The sequence below is a fragment of the Peromyscus californicus genome, unplaced genomic scaffold (assembly GCF_007827085.1).
Source record: "Peromyscus californicus insignis strain IS unplaced genomic scaffold, ASM782708v3 Scaffold_8__1_contigs__length_139910024, whole genome shotgun sequence".
Taxonomy (NCBI): Eukaryota; Metazoa; Chordata; class Mammalia; order Rodentia; family Cricetidae; genus Peromyscus; species Peromyscus californicus.
In genome coordinates this window covers 91,134,594-91,154,126 of record NW_026294606.1, presented here as the reverse complement: position 1 = coordinate 91,154,126, position 19,533 = coordinate 91,134,594, and the positions used below count along the sequence as shown (strand labels likewise).

The window sequence follows — 19,533 nt, the reverse complement described above, 5'->3', positions numbered from 1 at the left end:
ACAACTTCCATACAGGCCAGCTGTACACTCCTGGGTGTTTACCCTAGAGTCTGAGTCCTACCACAGGGGGATCTGCATGTCCGCATTCATCGCTGCTCTATTCACAAGAGTCAGGAAACGGAGCCAGTCCAGATGTCTGTCAACCGATGAATGAATAATGAAAGTGCAGTACATGGACACAATGGAGTTGTGTGTAGCCGGAAAGAACAGTGAAATGGCATTTGTAGGAAGATGGGTGGAACTGAGAGTTATTTTAAATGAAGTGTCTCCACCCAGATCTAGAAGACAAGTGTGTGTGTGTGTGTGTGTGTGTGTGTGTGTGTGTGTGTGTGTGTGTGAAGGTGCAGGAGAGACCAGAGGTTGACACTGGATACCTTCCTCAATTGCTTCCACCATGTTTTGAGATAGGGTCTCATGTAGTCCTCGGGTTCCGTGTCTGGGCTGGGCTGGCTGGCGGCCACTGAGCCCCTGGAACCCTCCTGTCTCCACTCCCCGTGCAGGCACTGCCACAAAGCTTTAATTTTTAAACTAAAAAAAAATTGTGTGTGTGTGTGTGTGTGCGTGTGCGTGTGTGTAGGGGAGCATACACACAACCTCTCACAGGTGGAAGCCAGAGGACAGCTTTCAGAAAGTCGATTCTCTCCTGCCATATGGGTCTGGGGAAGTGAACTTAGGTCACTGGGTTTGAAGGCCCTAGGTGCTGGCCCTAGGTGCTGGGGACTGAGCTTAGGCCCTCATGCTTGTGTGGCACTCTGCAGGATAGCTGTGGTCATCTTTACAAGGTGAGGCAGGCCTCCTGGAAGAACACAGCGAGGGCTGCCCGCCGTCTGTACTCTCCCATCTCAGTAGCCGCCAGGGCTGCTGGACTCTTTACCGTGACCTTGGATTTGACTCAACCTCTCTGAGCCCTATTTTGCTGACCTATAAAAAGAGGACCAGGTGAGGTGACTGCTAGTTTCCTCCTGGCTCAGCTGTTCCTGCCTTCATTCTGCAGCTCTGGGCTGCTGTGGAGATCTGCATCCCTCCCAGTCAGATCCACATGCTTGGAGAGGTCAGGTAGAGCCAGGGTCATCAGGCTAAGCAAAGGTCAGCAGGCAGGGGGGGGGGAGGGCTGCAACAGAGAATTGAGTCCTCAGGAGCCCGCCAGGTAAAGGCCTCGGTGAGCCTCTTGTTGAGAAAGCCTTCTTCTTGTCACTTTTGAAATCATTTCTCATGCTTATGATTTTCCAGAGATGAGGGCTCTGGAAACCCCACATCTATTCATTAGCCCACTTACTACCCACTATTTGCCCCGGGAGACAACTTAAGTTGATTGACTATTCCTACCGCAGTGGTGATGGCAGCCAGGCCCAGAAATGGATCAGCCACTCTGCTTCGGTTTTATGTCCCCGAGCCCACGGTACCCATTAATCACATAATCACTGAGTAAACAAGTTATTCAAAATGACATTAACTCTGCTGTGATCTGCCAAGAAGTACTCTTTGTCCCTTCGCTGTCCCTATGGGCCTGCCGATCCTTCCCTCCCCAGCCAGTCTTTACCTTACACAGTATCTGCCTAGCTCCCTTCACTGGACTCTATTATCTCAGGGTGACGTAGTCTGTTAATGTCTTCTTGGCCTGATCCCCCACCGCCTGGGGGAAGTTTTGCTGACAGTAGCATATTTAAATTGGGAGCTGATGTAACCTATCCTGGCACACTCCTCTGCAAGGCTTCTTGGGTGTCTTCTTCAGCTTCCAGCCCCCTTCCCTACAGCCCTAGCCTGTGGGAACTTTTCTGGACCTCAGCAGGCTCTGCATCATGCTGTCTGTCTCTGGGTTTCATCTCCATTCCAGTGGCCGAGTATGCACCTAGTAGAAGCATGGACTCAGGGGACCAAGGCTCTATTCTGCCTTCCTAGGTCCCCTGTGTGGCAAGTGAATATGAATCCCAGCCATCCAGGCTGCAAGCTGATGGTGGGGTTCAGCCAGGAGTAGATGGGGCTGTTCCTGGCTCCTGACTGTCTTCAGGTCCCGTCTGCCATCAGTCCTGGAGGGGAGACCGTTCATGTCATGTCTCCTCCCTTTGAGTCTCCTGCCTGGGAGGGGGGCGGGGCACGGACAAGCTGTGAGTAGAACACTAGCACTGTAGGGGCTCTCTTCACAGAAATGTGTCTGGGTGAGGACAGAACCTGCTCTAAACAGGACTCGGTGGGGCTGGGACACAGCTCCACATGCAAAGCACTTGCAGTGCCGGGAGTCAGAGGCACGGAGAGCTCCTGGACTCCAGCCTCGTCGAATCAGTAGCTGCCAGGTCAAGTAAGAGACCCCGGGTCACAATAGAACCAGACAGAGGTAACTTCCCAGATGCCCCTGCCTTGTCCCTGTTCCCTTAGCAACACACATGTCAGGCTCCACCCTCAACTCCACCTCCAAGTACTGACTGGAGTGCTCCATCCAGCATGGACCAGTGTGTGTCCACTCCCCCGCTAAAGGACATCTCAGCAATCATGATGAAGAAAGTGCTGTGAGACTCTGTACCAGGACTTTGTGTAGATTTAAATTTTCATCCCTGGGCAGGTAGCTTGTTTTTTTTTTTGTTTTGTTTTGTGGGGTTGTTTTTGTTTTTGTTTTTTAGGACTATATATTCCCGGCTGACTTGGAACTTGTGGTGATCCTCCCAGCTCTGCCTCCTGGTGCTGGGTTTGCAGCTGTGTACCTCCACAGCTAGTCCCCACAGTTCTGGGAATCATCCGGGGCTTTATGCACACCAGGCAAACTACCAACTGAGCTCCATTCCCAGACACTGGTTACTGTTAGGAGCAGTCTTAGTTCTGCAGTCTGTCATAGGAAATTAGGTGCTGACTCTGCGTCCACAGTAGGGGACCATCTGGGGCACACATGTGATGAGGGGGGCTCTGCGGGTCAGTAAGGAGCCGAGAGGCTAGAGCCACACACACACTGGGCTTAATTCCTTAATCCATCACCTGATGACCTTGGGATGTCTACATTTACTCTTTGTGCCTCAGTTTCCTCACGGAGCAGGAGGAGGCTGTGGTGAGGTTAAGTGATGATTAGATGTGAAGGCATGGGGCCCAGCACCCCTGATGGGCACTGGGGTCCTCACCCATGGATACCACCTCACTCTCTCCCCTCTCTTGTGGAGCAGCTCTCTCATTTTCCCGAGACCTCACTGTCCTCAATGTCAGCTTAGCATCTGCTCCCGGGTGAGCCTAAAGCCTCATGAACCAATTGGTGCCAGGTTTAGGCTGTGTGTGTAACCCACTTAAGGCCAGTGAGAAGACATGTCTGGGATTCTAGGATAAAGGGAGCTTTTGCTCTTCAGGGTCTGGTGGAATGAAAGTGTGAAATTTGGAGCTGGTGAAGCCATCTTGTGGCCAGGAAGAAAGCCTAGGCGTGAAGGTAATATACCCAGAAAGACAGAAGATGAGGTGAAAAGGAGCTTGTTTGATATTGATGGTATTGGCTGAACCCCTGGATGGAACCACTCCTGATGTCCGCCTGGATTTTCAGTTCTGAGAACTAACACTGTTCCTTTTGTTTGTCTAATGAAGTCTGAATGGAGCTTCCTCAACTACAGTCAGATCACCCTGAGATTTCTGGGGTGTTCTCAAAGCGGTGGGTGCTGTTCCCATCCCTGGGTCAGGAGAGCGGCAGACAAGAGAAACATTGTTTTGTCCAGTGAGCCCTTGGCTTTTCTGTGTCTACACAGCTGTTTAGGAAGCTCCCCCACCCAGTGTCTCCAGCTCCAGTTGCCCAACGACCAGTAGGCTGGATCACACCACCGCATGGGGGCTGCTTTCCCTGTGGTCACACCTTCCCCCATGGTTTTTCCTGGGGTTTGAGAGAGTGTGAGGATCCTGGCTCCCACTTCTGCAGAGCTGGGTGGCTGCCAGGCTTCTCCACAGATTAACTTTGTGGACATGGAAGACCAGTTGGGATTCTTCATACATCCCAGGCTGGCCTCAGAGTCTCTATGTAGCCCAGGCTAGTCAGACTTTCTATAGAGCCCAGTCTTGTCTGGAACTTATGAGAGTCCTCCAGAGTACTAGGGTTACAGGTATTTGCCACCACATCTGACTTCTACTTATCCTCTGACTTAAGCCTTTCAGATGGCTTGGGATGGGTGGTCTGGCTCCTACCCTTCTCCCCTCAGAGAACCCTTTCATGACCCCAAGGTCGACCCCCAGTGACTAGGCTGGCGCTGATACACCAGAGACATCATGTACCTCTTTGTAATGTCATTTAACGTTTAATTCAGAAGTGTGCAGGGTCCCAAAAGCTCACCCAGAAAGTGCAGGTGGCACCTTGGGCTCCACAGGGGTCGACATTTGGCAGGTCACTGCGAATACAATGGAGGCTATATTTAGCTCAGGGCCCACACTGTCCCGAGTTGTGTCACATGGTGCCTGTGCCCCCTTGGCTGTGTCCTCCTTACAGCAGGTCCCAAAGTGGTGGCTCTGAGTTCCCTATGTGTCCTCGGAAGCAGGCTGCTGCAGGGAAGGGCTGGTGCCTTTTGTTTTATTTTTAACCGACATTGTATTTTGGGAGGTGCCCCTTGGCTAGATGTCAAAGCAGGTAAAGACAGGCACTGGGCAGAGACCAGGCCGCCCAGGGCTGGAAGCTCTAGAGATGGCGGTCCAGAGGCTGGGCTGAGCCTGGCTGGGCCCGACCTGGGGGTGTGTCTCCTAAGTCACACCCCCTCCTTGGTCCTTCCTGTCCACACTTGTAAAGACAAAAGCAGGACCCTGAGACCATTAAGGTCCCACTTTAGAATCTGTGAAGCTTCCCAGGTTTGGGGATGCTGAGTCTTGGGGACTCATTTACCTCCACGAAGGATATGTTCTCTTCACAGAGGCCCTTCAGTGTGTCCAGCCAAGCAGTAGGCAGGTCTAATGTTACTGCTGTATTTCAATCTTTGGGCCAGGCCAGCTCTCCCTGGGCCCTTCCTCCCCTTCCTCCGTCTCTTCTCTCCATAGTGTGTCCTGGGATCACCTCCCAAAGAAAGGAACTGCCCCTCATTGACAGTAACCCTCTTCCTCTTTCTTCTGGGGTGGGGAGATATGCTGGGACTCACAGCATCTGACATATTCTCCACACAAATCATTACAAACCCACAGGCTGGGTACCAGTGACCACCCAGAAAGTGTCCCCTGTCACATGTGTCTATGAGGACTGGGAGATGTGGAGAGTGTCCACAGTGGGCCATACAGTGCACCAAGGGAAAGGGTGTGGTGTGGTACCTGAGTGATGGAAATCTGGTGTCAGGAAAGGATCTTTGCAGGCAGGTGAATCTGGAATGAGCTGCCAGGTTTGGGAGATGGTGAACCGTCCACAGACTGAATGCTGGAGGGTCCCTTTCTGTGTGGCCTTCCCAGTTCACCTCCAGGTTAGAAGCGGTTGCAGTGAGTTCCTAGAAGCCCAGTTGCTCATGCTGGGAAGGACTAGTGGCCTCCTGCAGGATCTCCATGGGATATGTGAGGAAGAGCAGGTCCGGCAGGTCCATTTTCATGTCTCATGTTGTACAATCTGCCCAGGACACTCCGCAGTATCTCTGCCCCTCAGCTCAGGACAGTGTGGCAAACTGCTGCTTTCTTTTCTTCTCAAGCACATTCTCCGAGGCCCAGGCCCTGCTTCCCACGAGCCCAGGGTGGAGGCAGAATGGACTAGAAAAGGCTCTGCTAGGAGTCAAGATTCTTGAATATAAGATGAGCCAGCTGTGTGGCCTTAGGCAGGTGGTTTTCCCTCTCTGAACCTTGGCCCATCTTCCAAGAGAGCGTTGATTGATATTAGAGCTCCTTACCGTGTTTGGAGAGTCTTCCTTTGAGAAACAAATGAAATCAGCGACACTCTACCCTCTGAAGTGCATTTTCATCCAGAGGCACATTTGCCCTTCAGGCACACACTGGTCATCTTTTGATGGGACTGCCATGGTGCAGCCCTAGAAGCTCTGGAAGTAGCCCTTGGTCTTGGCACAGTCCCAAGTCAGGATCCTCCTTGAGTCCCTTTCATTGAAGAACTAACTCATCTTTCTCCTGCTGGGTTCAACCCTGAGTGGCTAGAAAGACCTTCAATCAACACTGTTCCTCCCTCTGGGAGCCACACCTATGACAGCCTGAAGGTGGCTCAAAGTCAGGGGTCCCCTTTGGCTACAGCCACAGCAGCTGCAGATCACTAGGCTCCTGTCAACCAATGGGGATGAAAACACAACCTAGCAACATGCTTGTTGCTCCACCCATCCAATCACATCAAAAGAGATGCAAAGCCAGACCTGGATGACTTGGACCCATCCCCCAGGACGTTACCCAGGAGGAAAAAAACAAAAACAAAAAAATGGAAGCCATCCCTTCTAATTTTCCAAGTCTTATTTAGTGAGAGTTTTAACTGGGTGTATGTGTGCAGATGATAGAGATACTCAGTGTCTTTGATGGGTTCAGCTAATGCTGACTTTTGACTTTTCTTTTTGCTCTGGTACATTTGGGTGGCACAGAGAACTGTGGGGATGCCTGGTGAGAGCCAGACACGCTGCTGGGAAGCATCGTACCAAGCATGTGATGCAGATGAGGCCTCAGTCAGAGGAGAGGGATAGATGCAGATCTGAGAAGGGACCAGGTCCCCAGTGGCTTCTTCTCTGGTTCCAGCGTGAGCGCAACACCTCAGAACTGTGATTTGCGGATAACCCTGCCCTGGAGGAGAGGAGCTGTTTAGACATTTTTGTATTCTTTTAGCTGTTGTGAGTGTGCGCTCATCGTCAGCCATTGGGCCCTCTGCCCATTTGGCTGGTCTTCCAGCCCCCAAGAGTGTTCTGTGGAACGTCAGCTAGAGAACCACAGATCTGGCCCACAGCAGTTTACAAGGGGGCAAAGGGACCTGCCCACAGTCATAGACAGTGTGAAACCCCCCAGGCCTCAGATGGTACCCATGCTGTCTTCTCTTAAGAGCATAAAGGAAAAACTGACTGTTTAGTGTTTTGCCTAATAACAGCTATAAAAATGTCAGCTTGGGAGCCAGAAGGCTGAGCCAGGAGGATTACAAGTTCAAAGATAGCCTGGACTACACTGTGAGATCCTGTCTCAAAACAAACAAAAACTAACCTGGCATAAAAGATTAATATAGTTACTTTTGACATGCTCCCAGAATACATCCAGGTACCCCAAGGACTCTGCTAACTGAATCCTGGAGCAGAGCAGCACGCCTTGGGCCTCCTCAAGGCATCAGCTCTCCTAGTGTGATACAAAAGGCTTGCTTGAGACATGTGAGCTTGGTAAGAACTAAGGGTGCTCTCCGGACCTTGAGGTCTAGAGAGATGGAGATGTGTGTGTGTGTGTGTGTGTGTGTGTGTGTGTGTGTGTGTGTGTGTGTGTGCATCTGTTGGGGGGAGTCAGAGAATGTGAGAGTTCCCACATGGGCAAGATGCACTTTAGGTTAGATGTTGGGGTTTCTCTGGGCAGTCATCGGCTATGTGCTGCAGTCAGGGGAAAGTGTGAGCCTGGCACACAGTAGGCTCAGCTCAACACTGGCAGGACCAACAGCCAGGCATGTGTGAGCAGGGCTGCAGTATTGCCTGTACCCACACATGAGCCGTGTCAGATTCACAAGGGCCAGTCTATCTCACTGTCACTTGTGTCCCCTATACTTTCTCCAATGGCCTTACAGTCAATACTGAATGATGGTGCAGCTGTGTCTGTCACTCCTGAGAAGTGCCACAGAGATGTCTTCCAGGTGTGCTGTGCCAGATCCGTAGTGACATGGAGAAGGTGAACCCACCAGTCATTCCTGGATGGATGACACTCCCACTTCAGCTTGGACCGTTGTCCTTGTCCTCACCCCCAGTACAGCCACAGTGCTGTCTTCTGTAAGGCTCTGAGATCCATCACCTCCTTATCCTAGCCTACTCTGTTCCTCCAAGTGCCCCTCCAGTGTTAGACCTGTGTCTTGGGAAACTTTGGGGGCACTGGCTGCTCAGAGGTCTCGGCTTCTTTCTGGTTTGTCTCTGTAAGTCACGTTCCTAGCAAGCTGCCTCCTCTGTGGATCCAAGGGCTGAGTCTGCTGACAGATGAGCACGTGGATACATGGACGCACACAGCCACCGGGAATGCCCATCCTCCATCAGTGGGGGTCAGATGCAGGGAGCTAGAACCAGGCAGGCCTGAGGCTGTCCTGCGGAGCTACGTCAGTCCGTGGTGTTTAGCTGGCCATGGAAAGCTGAGGTCCCTCCTGGTGCTGTTGTTCTCTGAAAGGACATTGTACAGTTCTTAGAGTCTCCTTGTCGAGGCTAAGAGCTGTACAACTAGCGAGTGTCCACCAAGAGTCCAGCTGGCCAACTGGGCACTTGCAGGTGGCCCTGCAGCCCAAGTCTCCAGGCATGTCATAGGTGACAGCAGACTTGCCACCATGAGACCCTGGCAGGATTTGCTGTAATGTCCAGGACTGCCTGCTTGGCTAAGAGCTTCCAGAACAGTGAGTACTTCCACCACATTTGGAAATTATTTGGTTGGCGGTGGCAGGAAGTAAGAGAACACATGATCCTCTTGGAAGCCTTGCAGGCTATGTGGAGCTTTGAGTAGGTCTCAGTGCCAGAGCTCTCTGATTCCCAGGGGCAGCATGGACCAGGACAGGGAGTCTAGGGGAAAAGATGGAAATCTGCAGACTCTGGATTTGGCTACTAGTGGTGGTCAGTTCAATGAGCATCCAGAACCCAGGGTGGATTATCACAGAGTATGCAAGGAAGGGAAAAGAATCCAGGGACACTGACCTAGCCTGCCAAGATGGGCTGTGCCCAGTGGCTGGCAGGGATCTGGGGAAGGACAAGGGATGTGCTCAGGATCACACCAATGGTGTCGTGGCCTGGCACCTTTCCTGCTTTGCAAGTCAGTATTCTGAGGACACACCCCCAGATGGTCCACGGGAGAGCAGAGGTGCGGGAGCTTGTCTCAGCCCTGGGATGGGTTGATATTATTGCACATTCCTAAGATGGTGGGCATTACACGTAGCATACAGGGGAGGCCAGGCCCTCGGGGACCAGATCATCCACGTCGCTCAGAAGCTCCCTTTCGCTGGCCGAGTTTGTGTTCTGAAGACGCCGGAGGCGGGCCTGGACCTGCTCCTGCTCCCGCTTCAGCTCCAGGTAGGAATGGGAGAAGGTGTGAAAGATGGATGTGGCTGGGAAGGCCATGATGAGGATACCACTAAGGATGCTGCTCAGAGCCACCATCTGGCCCGGCACACTGCGAGGGACCATGTCCCCATAGCCCACCGTGGTCATGGAGATGATGGCCCACCAGTAGGATGCGGGGATGCTGGTGAACTCTAGGACCCTTCCGGACTCATTCTCAGCCACGTAGACTAAAGGGGAGAAGAGGGTGACCGCCACACCCAGGAAGAGCAGCAGAAGGCCAAACTCCCGGGCGCAGCGGCGCACCGTGAGGCCCAGTGTCTGCAGCCCCAGCGAGTGGCGGGCCAGGCGCATCACATAGAGGATGCGGAGCGCCCGCAAAACACGCAGGACCAGCCCCACTTTCTCCAGGTAGGAGCTGCCACTCAGCCTCTCGCCTGCCTCCGGGGACTCCTCAGACACCACAAGAGACACGTAGTATGGAGAGATGGCCAGAATGTCGATGACATTCAGGGGCCCGCGGAAGAACTGACATTTGTTCCGGGCCTGGGCAAAACGCAGACAGAACTCCAGCGAGAACCAGGCCACACAGATGGTCTCCACCACGAAGATGTAGTAGCACTTTCTCGTGCATTCTCCCTGGGGTGAGAGGGCCACAGAAGCAATGGGTTAGTCAGCTTTCCTCCAACCCTGGCACAACGGCACAGCGGCTCAAGAGAGGAAGGATTTATCTGGGCTTGTGGCTTCAGAGGGACAGCCGGCCATGGTGAAGGCATGGTGAAGTAGCTCCATGGTGGGGTGTGAGGAAATGGCCTCCCTCTGAAAGCCTTCCTAGGTGTTCTGTGTGTGTACCATGATGGCCAGAAAACAATCGGGAATGTCATTCTTCAGACTCTGTCCGTCTTGTTTTATGGGATTTTTGTTTTCTCTTTTGAGACAGGGTCTCTTACTGGCCTGGGCCTTGCCAAATAGGCTAGGCTAGCTGGCCAGCAAGCCTATGAGCCAATATATGACTGAGCCATGTGCTTATGGACAAAGCAAAACATTGACAACTGTGGGGGTTTAAGATTTAAATGCTCTAAGTGAGAAAAGAAATTGCTTCCAGTGTCCAAGCCCAAGGAGTCCTAAACTGAAATGTTTTTGTCTGTCTATCAAAAAAAGGGAAGAAAATGGCCAAACCACTCCAAGCCCTGTTGGCCTGCCCAGGGCTGGGAAGCTTTCTCGCTGACTTCCATCTGGTCCCTTCCAGGGTCAGAGCGAAAGGATGCCATTGAGATGAAGCCCTGAGTGTGTGTGGCCCAGGGTCACATCCCCGTCAACACTCTCACTCACTCAGGAAGTTACTGATCCTCCTTGGACTTCCAGGAGTCATTGCCCTAAGGGACTGCGGTAAAGGATGGAATCGCGTCTACAGCAGCTATGAAGAGCTATGAAGATGCTGAACCCAGCAGATACACACGTGGTAACACTGTCACAGGCGGCAGCCTGCTTAGCCAGCAGGAGGCTAGCATTCCATAGGAAATAGAAAATGTTTTCAGAACCACTGAGAGGGCTTCCTCAGACATTTGCATCAGGACCCTGGATAACCTCAGAGCTTTGGGGCTGGATTCTCCAGGCTTTCCACAAATGTGCTGTGCAATCTAGAGGAGGTCCCTATCTGTCTCTGGGCTCCGTTTTTTGATGAAGAGAGTGGAACACAAGCAGGGTGCCAGCTACAAAGACAGATTCTTGGGTCCATCACGAACCCAAAACCTTGGAGCCGAGCTCAGGCATGGAATCTTGGGGTTATCTCCCCTTGACTTCGGAATCCTCAGAAGACTTAGACTCTGGGCTGCCTTTCCTACAAGGCCTGTTTCTTACAGACATCTGGGAATTTTCCTTAGCTTTAGAGGCTCTTGAGACCTGGGAATACCATCTCCAGATCAGTGACCAGCAGACTGAGCTTCTGCCTCTGGTGTTGGTGTTTGGGTATTCCAGCCATGTACACCCTGTCCTCCCTCCCCTGGTCTGGGCTGCCGGCCTCCCTGCACTGCAGCAGGCTGGCTCTGCCTAGTCACTCCACCTGCATCCTGCCCTGCCCTGCATCCTAACCAGCCTGGTACCTGCCTTCGAGAGCTGGCATCTCTGCAGCCATGCTGGGATACCCAGGACAGATGTAGGGGCTCCAGCTGAGGATGTGATGTCCAATCCAGCCCTGCCAATATTTGAAGGAAAGGGAAAAGGACAAATATCAAAAACAAAATACTTCTTCCTCTCTGAGGAAGATTGGCCATTGGGGCTGGGGCACTTTGGTCCACATTGTTCTCATCCTTCTGGATTTGGGCACAGAAAAATCTGGTTTGGGGATTCCCCCGATCCCAGGCAAAGGGTGGGAATTGGCCTCCGTGCTGTGTGCCTTGTGCCTGGTGGTAGTGAGGAAAGCGCTGTTCATTCCTAGAGTCAAGGTGAGCCAGGCCTGAGGAGGCTTCCATAGAAATCTAAGGACCACACAGGCACATAGGGCCTAGCAAGCCAGAGGCCACAGACAGGCAACACTGGGGACTAGGCGAGGCTCACCTCCAGGACTCCAACCATCAAAACAGCTGCTCAGAGAACCCTAGGGTTGACTGCGAAGGGGCCCAGGGGAACTTCTGGGGTGATGGAAATAGTCTAGATTGACAGGAGTAGGGTTGTGGGGGCGTGTCTTTTTTTTTTTTTTTTTTTTTTTTAAGAAGTTTTGATGTGTGTGCCTGAAAACCGTGATTAAAAGAAGGGCTGGCAAGATGGCTCGGGGGCTAATGCTCTTGCCGCCAAGCCAAGCTTGACAACCTGCCTAGACCCACATGGTGGGAGGGAAAAACAGCTCCAGAAAGTTGTCCTTTGACCTACACACACACACACACACATACACACACACACACACATACACACATACACACACACACACACACACACACACACACACACACACACACACATACACACACACACACACACACACACACACACACACACACACACCCTGCTGGACTGGGTTGCAGGGAACTTGAATTTAAGGAACAACCTGGCAGCTTCTCCGGGGGTTAAACTCACACTCAAGACTCAGCAAGGTCACACCTATGTACTCACACCCAAGAGGAATGAAAATACACATACAGGAACAGACACAGCATTCCATACTTTGTAGTCAAGGATGACCTTGAACTCCTGATCCTTCTGTCTCCACCTTCCCGGGACTGGGATTACAGGTGTGTGCTACCATGCTAAGTTTAGCCACTGCTAGGGATCAAAGCTCTGGGCAGGCCGGGCAAGCACTCTACCAACTGAGCTCCAGCCCCCAGCCAACAAGTGGAAACATCACACAGATCATCAACCAATGTACCTATGACCCAGTGAGCACCGCAAAGCCAGATGGCAGCTGTGGCAGGGCAAAGGAATCTGGGTTTCCATGGGTCACATCCCCAGGGTCTGAGTTCCTCAGGGTGTCATTGAATCGACATACCCTTTGACTCTCCTCAGAAGAAGCTGGCCAGCCTTAACAGCTGGCTGGCTAAATAGAGCCACTCTCCCCCTGCCTGCTGTCCCCTGAGGACAAATAAGAAATACAAGGCATATATTAGAGAGAACACCGCTTTCTATGTAAATGTCGGGGCACTGTCTTGAAAGAACAAAGATCTTAAGATTGCCTGGCCTCAGCCTCTCTGAATTATAATCCCCAACAAGAGCATAGACTCTCCAGAGGCTGTGACTCTCGGGGTGTATTAGGGCAGCCTATCAAAGGTGGCTCCACCAGAGAGTAAGCACAAGGACACTGTGACTGTCTCTGGACATGAATCCCTCTTATCCCATGGAACACAGCCGCCAGTTTCTCAGGGACAGCTCTGGGCTGCTCAGGACTGCAAACTGGTGACCTGCCCCTAACTTGATTTCCCCAGTAGTGTTAAGCCCAGCTTGGGTTTATACTTTGGTAATTTTCAAAGCATTAGGCCCTGCAACACCCTCACCCCTCTGCACAGGGAAACTCCTGGCTCCCCCACACTGTCTCCTCTCCCTGAAGAAGGGCACATGTGTGGAGACCAGGTGTGATTCTTCAGCAGCTGCGACCCGGTGTCCTTGACTGGGGTAAGGACACGGCTTACTCTGCCCTAATTTTCAGAAGCAAAATCCCTGTGTAGATATTCCCATGGGCAAGCAGGCTTTTCCATCACACGTTTTGTGCTAAAGACTGGTGGGGGTAGGGGGTGCTCCTGACTGCGACTACAGTCTCTGGGCAGGGATCAGCTGTTTGAAAGGTTGAGGATTTGAATGTTACATATCTTTTTCTTTCGGAGAAAACTTTGATCAGTCAGATGAAACACATTTTGTTCAACAAATATTTGCGCATGGTGGTTCTCTAACTGGAATGTTCTCTGGTCCTACTGTATTGTGTGGGGCACATCTGTAAGAAAGCAATGTGTGGGGTGTGTGTGTGTGTATGTGTGTGTATGTGTGTGTGTGTGTGTGTGTGTGTGTGTGTACATGTGTATGCATGTGGTGTGAGTATGCGTGTGTGTTTTAAATCTGCCTTCTTTGTCTATTATAATCTAATATAGATGGAGGGTCCAGTGATAAGAGCTGCACTGTGAAGTTGGAGAGAAGCAATGTTCTACCTTAGGAAACTGTCTCATTCTAGTGTCAAGCCCTTCAGCCACCCTCCTAACAAATGCAGGCTCCTATTTCATTTCTGAAGTTAGCTTCAGCTGTCGACTTTACAAAGCCGAGAGACTCTCAGAGAGTCTCAGTTGAGGAACTGCCTTGATCAGATTGCCCTTCTGGCATTGCTAATGTATGTAGGAGGGCCCAGCCTACTGTGGGTGGCACCATCCCTAGGCAGGGGGCCCTGGGCTGCGTAAGAAAGCTGGCTGAACAGTAGCTGGCCAGTAAGTAGCCTCCTCCTCCTCCTCTCTGGTTCCTGAGTCAGGTTCCTGCTTGAGTTCCTGCCCTAACTCCTCTCACTGATGGCCTGTGATCTAGAAGGGGGAGCCAAATCAGCCCTTTCCTCTCCAACTGTGTTCGATCAGGATGTTTATCCCAGCCACGGAAAGTGGATTAGGACATGGCCCATATGGCTCCTGGGGTCCTTGGTGTTTCACAGCTCTCTGCAAAGAGAGGGTGGGAATGTACAGGAGTTGTGGAAGATTAATTTAAGATGTGTTACGTTTGTTTAATGATGCAAAGATGTGCTGCATTCTTATATGTTGCATTTGTTTAACTCTGTGAACCTGTGTTACTGTGTCTGTCTAAAACACCTGATTGGTTCAATAAAGAGCTGAATGGCCAATAGCAAGGCAGGAGAGAGAAATAGGTGGGGCTGGCAGGCAGAGAGAACAAATAGGAGTAACAGAGGTGGCTGGCCCCTCTCCTTCCTCTCTTGTTCCTTGATCTTCTCTCTTTTCCCTCCTTTATTAAAACATCTTAAACTAAAATGACCTTGACCCAGAGGAAACATTCTACCTGTGTGTAGTTGGTGGGTTTTTTTGTTGTTGTTGTTTGTTTGTTTTTTAAACTCTTTGCCCTTTGTGGGGCCTGCCACCCAGCTCCCACCCAAATAAATAGTTGGAGACTTATTCTTACATATGAATGCCCGGCCTTAACTTGGCTTATTTCTAGCCAACTTTTCTTAAATTATCCCATCTACCTTTTGCCTCTGGGCTTTTATCTTTCTCTAGGCTATAGTCCTTTCTTTCCTTCTTACTCCGTGGCTGCTAGTGTAGCTGGGTGGCTGGAAGGAGAAAGAAAAGGAGAAGGAGAGGAGAAGACCAGGGGCCAACAGATCTCTTTAGCCCTCTGCTTAAAACAACAACAAAAGGGCTGGAGCTATCGCTCAGTGGTTAGAGAGCTTGCCTAGCATGCAGGAAGCCCCGCACTCAATTCCCAGCCCTACATAAAACAGGGTTTGGTGGTGCACACTTGTAATCCCAACATTCAGCCAATATAGGCAGGAAGACCTGAGGTTTAAGGCTTCCTTGAGCAAGTTGAGGCCAGCCTGGACTACACGAGACCCTGTCTCAGAAAAAAAAAAACAAAAACAAAAAAAACCACAACTATTTCCATGGTTTCCTAAGTGTCCCTGGGCTGCGCCATGGTCCCTGATGGGCAACCACTCACCTTGTCCTCCTCAGCTCTGAAGTCGGGCATGGTGCTCACACACAGACTGACAGCCGTGGTGGCCACGAAGAGAATGGAGAGGCAGGCAAAGACTTTCCCAGGCAGCCCTGACTGTGGGTCCTCCACCATCTCTCGCAGCTGGTTCATGCTGCGGGCCCATCGTGAAGTGTGCACTTCGGAGTGGCAGGTCTGATGCTGCTGCTGGCGCTGCATAGCCTCCTCCCGCCGCAGCTCGGCCACCTCCTCCAGCTTCTTCATGAGCTTGCGCAGGCAGCAGCGTTCCAGGTTGGCTTCCTCGATGCCCCAGTAGCTCAGCTCCTCCCGGAAGGACAGTGCGCACATCTCCCGCAGAAGCACCAGCTTTCCCGCGGCCAGGAAGCTCACAATCACCCCGAAAGCGCTGGGGCTCCTGTCAAAGAAGAACTCCTGGCTGTTCTCATCATAGTCATCACAGAGCTGTGTGATCTCCTCATAGCTGCGACACAGACGGAGCCTGCTCAGGCGGCTCAGCGGGAAGGCATCCAGGGTGCTCCAGGGCAGCAGGTACCGCCGGCCACCCACGTTCACCAGGATCTCCTTCTTCAAGTCGGCCTCTGGAGAGGTGTCCAGGGTGCCCACCTTCCGGGCCCTGCGGTAGTAAAGGCCCTTGACTGACTGAGGCTCTGGACCAGGCCAGAGCTGGCTCAAGGGGCTGCAGGAGCCAAAGTGATGGTGTCCAGGTCGCAGGTGCCTGTCTCTGGAAGACATGGGCATTGCCACAGAGTGCGGGCCCAGGGAGCAGCGGGCTCACTTGTCTGCCTCCAGAGGAAGAAGAAGAAGAGAAGGAAGAGAGGATGAGTCTCAGTAGTACAAACATTGTTGCATTTGTGTACTGTAGCTGCAGCTGCTCCAGCCATCTCTGAACCTTCTATTTACTTCTTGTTTACTGGGCACCTACCAGATGCTTGGGCCATGCCTTTGGACCCATCTCTACCCCCGTGGAAACATGTACATCTAGGATACAGATGTGCTGCCCACTACACTAAGGAGGTACTTCATGCACATCTCTGACACAGACATCTTGTGGATGGAGATGTGAATAATGGGTCCCGAACTGTGCCATCCCAGACTGTGTGGTCTTGAGCATGTGGCTTCCCCTTTCCCTTCTCAAAAGATAAAGCTTGTGTCAACCCTGCAGCGGGGGCCAGTGTGGCCGTGTTCTCTGCAGAGAACCACAGAGGAATGACTCAGTCTCTCTGGACCCTCTGCTTGGCCTGTGTGAGTGGGGAAGCTTGAGTTCCCACACTGTTGAGCACAGAACCAGGTCAGGTCAGGAGCAACACACATGCAGTGCCCATAATGGTCACTTCTAGGAGCTCCAGCACACCCAGTTCCTTTAACAGACTCATGCCAACCATCCCGTGAGGCAGACAGGCACAGCTCACCTTTGCGGATGAGGAAACTGAGCCCAGCATCTTGCCCGTTGTTTAGCAAACGCAGTTCAGTTAAGACTCAATGGTCAGCCACCAAATGCTCAGGAGCCAGGGACCACGACAGCCTTGTCAGTCACCTGGCTCTCAGGAGCTCCCCATGGAAGCTTCACCCCCTGCTTTTCTCTCTCAGAGGACCCTGCTATGAGGGTGGAGGACACCTCCCACTTTGGACAACTCTTTCCTACTCAGACATGCATCTTGTGTTTGCCTCAGCCACCCTTGCTTTGTGACCTTGAAGTGGTTACTTCCGTCACTGGGCTGTAGTTTTTTTATCTGCAGAGCAAAGAGGCTTCTAAATGCTCTCTACATCACAGACCTATTTAGGGGCTCCGCTTAAGACAAGCGTTTTTGATTTTTTAAGTCGCTCACATTTTTTAAAAAACTGTTTCTATAATATGTCTCATTGTCTCAACTGTGTGGCCATTTCTTCAACCATTCACTCCAGCCAGAGCTGTCTCCAGGCACCTATAACCTTCCATTGAGAGAGGCTCTCCAATCAGGAGCCAAAGGAAATGAGAGCGCCTTTCAGTTTCTGAGCCTGCGGGATTCCGGCGGCGGCGGCGGACAGTGAGGAGCGAGTCAGGCCCGCTGGGCTCCACACTTGCGCTGCAGTGTACTGTTATTTTGCATGCGTTACTTGGTTCACAGCACACAGCCAGTGGGCGGGAGTGCAGCCCGCAGAGAGAGGAGTGTGTTGAAATCCAGGGAGTTCTTTCCAAGCTTTCTCAATTTCCAGAGCAAAACCTAAGACCTAAAGTGCTGAAGGGACTCGTCCAAGGTCACACGGCAAACCTGAATCCAACCCGAGACTCGGCTTCCTGGCCTGGGGTTCTGTCCGGAGCCAGAATCTTGCTCCATCTCCTTCCACTGAACGGATCTGATTTTGCAGTTTTTGCTCTGCTTAACAACTGGCCAGCAAAACTCCTCCAGAGCCCGGGGGAAGTAATTCACTCCAAACATCCCTTCTGCCAAGCTGTTTAGCCCAGTCACTGCTCTAGAACATCCCACCCCAGAACAAACAAGTTCCTCTGAAGTTCAACTCACCACTTGTCTTAGGAAGCGTGTTCCCAGCCTGTTCTCTGCCGGGCATGGGGAGCCCATTTCTCAGTGATCAGGAAAGAGGCAGTTTTGTGTCAGAGAGGTAGGGGGGGGAAACACAAAACCAAAACCAGCTGCCTGGTAAAGTCAGTGTCCAGTCCTTCTCCGGCCTCCTCTAAAGAGCAGAAGTTTCTTCATTCTGAATCTGCAGAAGAGCAGGGGTGCAGAGTGGCTTTCTAGAAGGACCCCCAAAGTCCTCCTTCCTCCTGAGAGCTGAAGGTCCGGATGCTGCAGAGAGCTGGGCCAGCTGTCCTGCCTCAGCAGCGGACTTGGTGCTCCAAGTCCCACAGGGACAGCCAGCATGGTCCTGCCCAGGGTGGGGGGTGGGGGTGCTGACGGGAAGGGCTTAGGATTAATCTCTCCATCAGCCAGGCAGCAGGCGGGTGCCGCGGCTGCTCTGCCAACCACCGGGGAGGCAAGGAGAGTGTCTGCCCTCTCTCCTCTGTGAGGAGGAGCTGAGCTCAGGAGACGCTGGGGCAGCTAGGGACTTGCGGACCAGGACCAGGCTATTGTAACCTCATGGTGCACTAAGGTGGGGAGATGCCTCAGTAGCGGTTGCAGGGAAGTTTGTAGGTTGGGACAGACTGACCCAGCCTCAGAGCCTAGGGTCGGTATCGAGGAGATAGCTTAAGGGGTTAGGGATGAAGATGCTTGGAGCCAGATTCCAGCCTCCAATGTGAGTCCCCTTAGGCAGGTGGGTTAGTGTCTTCATACTCAATTTCCTTATCTGTGAAAGGTGTATGAGTTGGGGGGAGGGGGCGGAGGGGCTGGGCTCCCAGGATACAAAATCCAAGCCACAAGCTTCTCCTGTGAGCTTGGCCCCTGGTGTAGGTGGGGAGACACCGCAAGGGAGTTTCTTGCTGTGTGTCCTTGGTGAGTCACTTCACCTCTCTGGGCCTCCATTTCTTCACCCATCACATAAGGACAGTGGGAGCAGCAAAGGCTGAAATTGCAAAAAGCATGTTAATGTAGGGCTTGCTGTCCCCGGGTCCTTCATTTGCTTAAAAGGTTTTGCAGCCAGGTGACCTTCACGACTCTGTTCTGTCTGCGAGGGCCCCAGAGGCTTGTTCAAGGTCACCATGCTAATTAGCAGCTGTGCCAGTTTAGGACCATCACTGAATTCAGACAGGAGCTGACGTGGGGGTCCAGGAGCAAGGGGGATCAGAGCCTGGCAGAGAGGTGCAGGAACAAAAGCAGGAGAGAGAAGCTGGCAGGGCGGGGGGGGGGGGGGGGTTGTCCTCAAAGGGTATTATGGGAACCCCAGGGCTCTGCAGACATGGTGAGGGGCCTGGCCGATGGCAGGAACTGGAAACAGCCGATTTTCTCTGCCTTCCCACTTCTCCTCCCTGCTGCCTGCACCAGTCACAGCTGAGAGGCTCGAGGCAGAGACCTAGCATCTTTGGGAGGGGTGCTGAGGCTGTCCCTTCTCTGACTCTCCAGTTCTCAGCTCCTCTGAGTCAGTATCCAGAATTCTCTCTCCCCAGAGCGGGCTCTCTGTTCTCCATCTAATTGAGTCCTGTCTTAGTCAGGGTTACCATTGCTGTGATGAAACACCATGACCAGAAGCAACTTGGGAAGGAAAGGATTTATTTGACTTACATATCCGGAGTAACAGAACCCTGAGGGAAACCAAGGCAGGAACTCAGACAGGGCAGGAACCTGGAGGCAGGAACCTGATGCAGAGGCCGTGGAGGAGTGCTACTTATTGGCTTCTTCCTTATGAC

The 19,533-nt window shown here is 52.3% G+C and overlaps 1 protein-coding gene across 4 annotated transcripts; it reads right to left on the bottom strand.

Moving 5' to 3' along the window:
• Positions 1 to 4,224: 4,224 nt before the first annotated feature.
• On the bottom strand, positions 4,225 to 18,428 carry Kcng4 (potassium voltage-gated channel modifier subfamily G member 4). Of its 4 annotated transcripts, none has more exons than XM_052728886.1 (3): positions 17,756 to 18,428; positions 15,240 to 16,037; positions 4,225 to 9,752 (listed from the first exon to the last, which is right to left on the bottom strand). In XM_052728886.1, the coding sequence occupies exons 2-3, from the start codon at positions 15,990 to 15,992 to the stop codon at positions 8,982 to 8,984; spliced, it is 1,524 nt and encodes a 507-aa protein (XP_052584846.1). In that variant the 5' UTR covers positions 15,993 to 16,037; positions 17,756 to 18,428; the 3' UTR covers positions 4,225 to 8,981. The 4 variants fall into 4 exon arrangements, with proteins under 4 accessions (XP_052584846.1, XP_052584844.1, XP_052584848.1 ...); XM_052728884.1 differs by having other exon boundaries at positions 15,240 to 16,033; positions 17,756 to 18,426; XM_052728888.1 differs by lacking the exon at positions 17,756 to 18,428 and adding an exon at positions 16,664 to 17,728.
• Between the last annotated feature and the right edge of the window lie 1,105 nt (positions 18,429 to 19,533).